This window comes from Merops nubicus, unplaced genomic scaffold (genome assembly GCF_000691845.1).
Source record: "Merops nubicus isolate BGI_N331 unplaced genomic scaffold, ASM69184v1 scaffold8323, whole genome shotgun sequence".
In the NCBI taxonomy this organism is placed as follows: Eukaryota; Metazoa; Chordata; class Aves; order Coraciiformes; family Meropidae; genus Merops; species Merops nubicus.
Window position 1 is genome coordinate 49,120 of NW_008599537.1, and position 5,957 is coordinate 55,076.

A 5,957-nucleotide genomic window follows, 5' to 3' on the forward strand; every position below is an offset into this window, starting at 1 on the left:
AGTGAATTCCATAGCTCTTAGCAGAACTGCATGAGAATGATGGGAGCTGGACATGTTCCTTTTCTCATTATTAATATCTTTTCCCAGTTGCCATTTGGGTTTTTTTTGTATGTTTGGGTTTTGGGTTGGTTTGTTTTTTTTTTTTTTTTTAATGGCTGCACAAACTCTTATATTGGTCAAAAATGCATTAAATTGATGAAGGTATTACTAGACTCATCCGTACTAAAAGTTTGGTAAGATTTAGGACACGTGACCTGTCTCTGAACCTCTTCTCGAAGAACTAGGCCTACCATCTAGTATTCAACCCCTCCTCTGAACTAAGCTTCTCATTAGACTACAAGTTTCTCATTGGCCACATTCCAACCAAATAAAGGCATCAAAAAACTCTCCAGCAATTATATATCATTTCATTGCCAACATAAGAAAATTCTTAGGATTTAATTTTAAGGATCAGTGTGCTTATATAGATACATTACTGGTCTAAAATCCACTGCTCAGGAAACCCTTGATTCATAGTCCCCTTGATTTTCTGAGCATGAAACCACCTAAAAGTGAAATCATCTGCAATTTTTTTTTTTTTTTAAAGAAGAGCTTTAACACTTCTGTTTAAACAGCAGCTTCCTTCACTGTCAAAGATAGGAATTATTTTCTTTTGCTTTTGAAAACATCCATTTCATTCTGCCTCAAGGTGGCGGTGCAATTGTGAGAGTTGCTTGCTCCCGAGGCTGCGTTTACTATAACTGAAGCTATCTGAGTCTTTTCTTCACCTGCTACGAAGAGTTCTTGGTAAAGAATCCAAGTGGCATTACTGCTGCAGCTCTCATCACTTAAACAACTCTGCTCTAGTAAACACTGGAAATAAGAAGTTCAGGGAAGATAAATTCTCAAATACTTTTCCAGTTTGGATTTTCAGAATAGGATTTAAGAAAATGTTCTCACCACACCTACACAGAGTTCCCAAATGTCTCTCACATGTATGCATATTATAATTAGCCTAATTGGATAGCTCCTGTTTACAGTTTAACTGAGTAGCATTTTTTAAAAGTATGATTTTACATATACGGTCAAACATACTAAGGTGATATTCAGGAACGAGTAACTAGCAAAATTGACTCATGCTAATCTGGAAAATTAAGGAGTATGTAATGAAAACCACTGTTTTCAAGGCAAAAAAAATAACATGCATTTATTCTGAATGATTTTCTACCAGAAAAAACGTGTTTTCCCTAAGACAGGTATCTGATGTACCAAAATGTTCTTTTTGTCTATAAACACACAGTCCATGAAAACTTAGCCTAAGTGCCACACAGGAAAATGTAGGAAGAAAGACATTTTTGACACAAAGATCAAAGTAAATAGTTCTTCCAGCAGGCAGAATGTTCAAACTGGGAGGTGTACCCACTGCAAGAACACCTACAGAAAACACTTGGAAGCCCTGCACAGTCACAGCTACTGGTTGTTGAACTCTCACAGCTGAGCTGCTAGTGGTGAATTATAGAAACCTTTCTGCCATCAGGAATTTTATTGCAATTTTAACACTTTCCTACTGCAAATAAAAGATCAGAGAAATTTAAAATGAGTTCTGTGATGGGCAAGGTTTTCCTGTACTTTATATGTAATTTGCCCTGTCATTTATATATCGTACTTAACATTCACATATCAAAGATAAAGTACAACCTATATTCATTCCACAGAGAAATGTACACTTATGTGCAATTCAGTCACAACACCCAGATGAATTACATTTGTTCAAGATTTTGGAAAGCACCAAGTGTTCAGAGGAGAACACAATTCTGACTGTGTTGATATGTTAACCCCTCCCGATGTTATAATTAATACCTTGATTAAAGTAATATTTTTAAAAATAAAAATAACCCTGTAACTCAGTCAGTTAGTACCATACAAGCACATAATAAACAAGGCCTTATTTTTATTTTTATTTTTGTTTTTCTCCTCATTTTAAGAATCCACTGCTACAGCAGGGTTTAAATTTACATGCATGTGTTTTCTGGATCGTTTGCCATAATATTGCTCCTTGATCCATCGAACTGTTACATCTCATAGTCCCTAATCAATTTAACCTTTTCCATACACAAATGTTGGAAAAATTCCATTATGTAAACCCAAATGTTTTTGCCAAAAGAAGCAGTGAGTACCACAGACAAGTACAATTATATATTAAATGATTTAAATCTGTTGAAGGACAACCAGAACTGTATTCCGAGTCAGACTTGCACACAAAAACAATGACAATCCTATAGACTTGGTAAAATACTTGTTTTGTGTGAGTTATAACTCAGGGAAGACCCCATATTTAAGCTATAAACAGCACCTGTATCTTCCAGATTGTGAGACATATTTAGAGCCAATTTGAGCATGAAGGCAAGAGAGACCTTACTGTTGCTGATAAAGCATTTCTGAACCTTAACTATGATACTCCACTATCATAACAAAAAGTCATTGGTACGAGCTCTACAGATACACAGGACAAAAGATGGCATTTTCAGACCAAGAGGATTCAGTCTGCTGAAAGGATAGAATATAAAAATGAAATAGAGAACACAGCACTTGAAAGCTAAGAGGAACTGAAAAGACAGATGAATAGCTGCTTAGAAAGCTATAATGAACCATGGAATGCAAATTACACAAAGACAAAAGATTCAAGAACTTCAAACTGAAGTGAGCCTTGAAGAGAAACTTAATTTATTTAATCCACAGTAAACATGGTTGGCACTGTGGTTCAGATACTACTCTCCTAATACAGACACAGTGGTCTTCCTGGAACATTATTGAAACAGTCTTCCAGCTGAAGAGGAAAACAACTTTTAGTCGTACACATGTGTTATTGCTTTGGTATTGTGGAGTAAATCCACATAAACAAGAGTAAAAATGAAAAAAAAAAAAAAAAAGCATAAACATCAAGGTTACTTCAGTTGTCCCATATTTGCTTCTTGGCAAAAATCTCTAGAACAAATTGAGAAGAGGCTTATCGAATAGGGTTTCCGATGCAAGAATTTCTGGGTTTGAATATTATTAGTCCTACATGGCCACAAAATGGAAAATGTCTATGTATCTACCTTGTTACCACTAAAAGTTCCAATAAAGCCTAACCAATTTCATTTTACTTTTCTTTTTTAATAAAATAAGCCATGCCAAATTCTCTTTTTCAGACTGTGAAGTTAAACTTCCTTTATTTCTTGAAAACTGACCAGAGATCCCATAACTCAGAAACACTTCTTCAAATTCTGAATTGATTAGTCTCAACAAAATATTTCCATTTCAATGAAGTAGCATTTTTTTAAACACAAAAATAAATCTCTAAGACCTTTTTGTCATGCAGACTCTGATGAAATTACCTATATGAATGTTCACAATCTCTGTTACGGTCCACTCCAGCTTCTTTCCTAGTGGAAGGTAGTTAGAACACTAAGGCTGAAGTACAGCAGTGTGTCAGTTGAAGTCTCAGTGAGACTGAGGAGTAAGTTGACTTGAAAGCAATTCATTAAGCCTTCCCCAAAGACATTCTAGGATCAGCTGAGCTACAAGTGTGGGACAAACAGATACACGGACACGTGTCTTTCAAGTGCTTTGTACTTCACAGCCTGCTTAGACTAATACTATGTGCTTTGGAAATTGTCATGGCAACAATGTATTTCTTTACAAGTGGAAGCAGGATAGTAAATAGGCATATAAAACCCCTTGTCGCCTGACAATACCGTTGCTTAAGCTCACATGCCCTCCTTCAATGATAAACAGAAGCACGGGTTTTGGTGGCATGTGAAAAATCCACATACAGGGCAAAATCCTGTTAAGAGGAATCTGTCTCATGCCACTGGGCAAGTGGATGAATCAACATCTGAGCTGCAGGACTGTCTTCCGTTCATACTGGGTCCATCCCTCCTCTGTGCAGCAGAAGGAATCATCACAGTGTGGTAAAAGAAAAAAGAGTACTCCAGGAATACTTTTTGTTAAGGCAGGTGCTAACCAGTTATCAGAACAACACAGTGGGGTGAAACACTTACGAAAACTGGACAAAAACAGATGTCACACTTTTCTCAGATCAGCATATGACAGCCATATTTCTTGTGTCTGCTAAAATGAGTTAAGACACATGGGGTTGACTTGAAATTGGACTGGCTTGCTATACTTACTATCATCAGAGTCTACTACACATTGCAAACATTTAACTGGGTGTGTGCCAGAGAATGCTGCTGTTTATCTCTGCCACTGTGCTAAGTTCTCAGTGAACTGAGGCTTTCTCCAAGCAACCTGGCTGTTGGAAATCCATAGCACAGCACTGATGTTCTAACTCCACTTCTACAACTTTGCTTTTGCTTCTCATCTCACTGACATAAGATGATGGAAACACTGTGAAGTCAAAAAGTGGCAAGGTAATTAAAAGTCCATCAAAAATGACATTATTTAGAGGGTGGTGAGACACTGGCACAGGTTGCCCAGGAAGTTGTGGCTGCTCCATCACTGGATGTGTTCAAGACCAGGTTGGGTGTAGCTTTGAGCAACCTGGTCTAGTGGGAGGTGTCCCTGCCTGTGGCAGGGAGGCTAGAACTAGATTATCTTTGAGATGTCACCCCACCCAAAACATTATATGATTCTGTGATTTTAGACACTTTAATGAAATAACCTGAAGGGCTTCTCTATTGTCTTTTGCAACAAAATACACATTTTCAGTAAACAAAGGATTAAAAAAAAAAATTACGCTGACATATTTTCTGTAAGCTGTTTAAAAAACTTCATTTTGACAAAAATTCCAAAATTTCCCTTCTATCTCCATCTCAGCATCCACTTAATACTGTAATAGCCTTAGGAGTAACACTGTGTAATGTCTTTCACATTGCCAAACTAGATAAGTAAAATGCTGTCTGCAACCTGTCAGGTTTAGCAGAGCTTGTGTCATTTTCCCTGTTTGATACCAGACATAACGATCTAGAATAACTGTTTTATTGTACTCTTCTGTCACTGAAAAGCAAATCAGCTTAATCCAGTATTTCCATGTTTCCTCTAGTCTGGAAACTACAAAAAAAAGGCAGAGTCCCAGGTTTGGGTACTTCATTCCTCCTTCGTTGTATATAGTTATTTTTGCTTTCAAGACAACAATCATCTGAATGATTAATTTCTCTATTGATCTTGACAGAGATTTAGATTTGGATTGAGCAAAATACCACAAAATGGATAAATCTCAGTTAAATTTGTTTCTATTGAATCAAGGGCAAGAGCAGCAACCACAACTGAACACGTTCAAAAATTCTGATTTATCAACCAAGGTACTTTTCTGCTGAAAGAATAACGTATTCCAATACATAGAGGTAGCAATGGCTTTAAAGACATATCCACAAGTCCAGATCTCTAACGACGAATAATTATCCAGTGGTTACCTGTATTCAAACTTTAAAATGAAGAAACTTGCAGTTTTTCACAGTCAGAGAGGAAAATAAAGACATGAACCATGATCCTACCTGTGGGTCAGACAGTCGAGAAAGGTCAGGGTACAAGTAGAATTTTATCCCTTCGGAAGCACCTGGTAACGTTACTCCACGAATCAGAAGAATCATCAACATGATATAGGGGAACGTGGCTGTTACATATACAACCTAGCAAGAAGAAGCAATCATTAGAAAAATATTTTCTCCCAACTGCAACAAAACCACCCCATTTCCACATCCATTTTGCTATTAGATAAAAGACAAATCTTTTTCTGGAGGAAAAATGAAAGGTCAATAACTTTTTTTCAGAGAGACTGAGTAGTTTTTTTTAAGTATATTATTTACTCTTTCTCTTTGTGACAGGTGAGCCTGTACATGATACCCCATGCTCTTTCAAAGTCCTAGTCAGGCCACATCTGGAGCACTGTGTCCAGTGCTGGGTTCCTCAGTTCAAGAGAAACAGGGAACTACTGGAGAGAGTCCAGTGGAGGTTATGAAGATGCTCAGGAGATTGGA

General features: G+C 37.0%; 1 protein-coding gene across 1 annotated transcript in view; it reads right to left on the reverse strand.

Annotated features, from left to right (window-relative positions):
* Nucleotides 1-5,609, reverse strand: part of LOC103770162 (sodium- and chloride-dependent GABA transporter 3) — a gene marked incomplete at its 5' end in the record, with an annotated part of 49,517 nt that extends 43,908 nt beyond the window's left edge. The window contains one exon of the mRNA XM_008937412.1: nucleotides 5,475-5,609. Within this exon, the coding sequence (XP_008935660.1) occupies nucleotides 5,475-5,609 (135 nt within the window). The remainder of the gene's footprint in view (nucleotides 1-5,474) is intronic.
* Nucleotides 5,610-5,957: the final 348 nt, after the last annotated feature.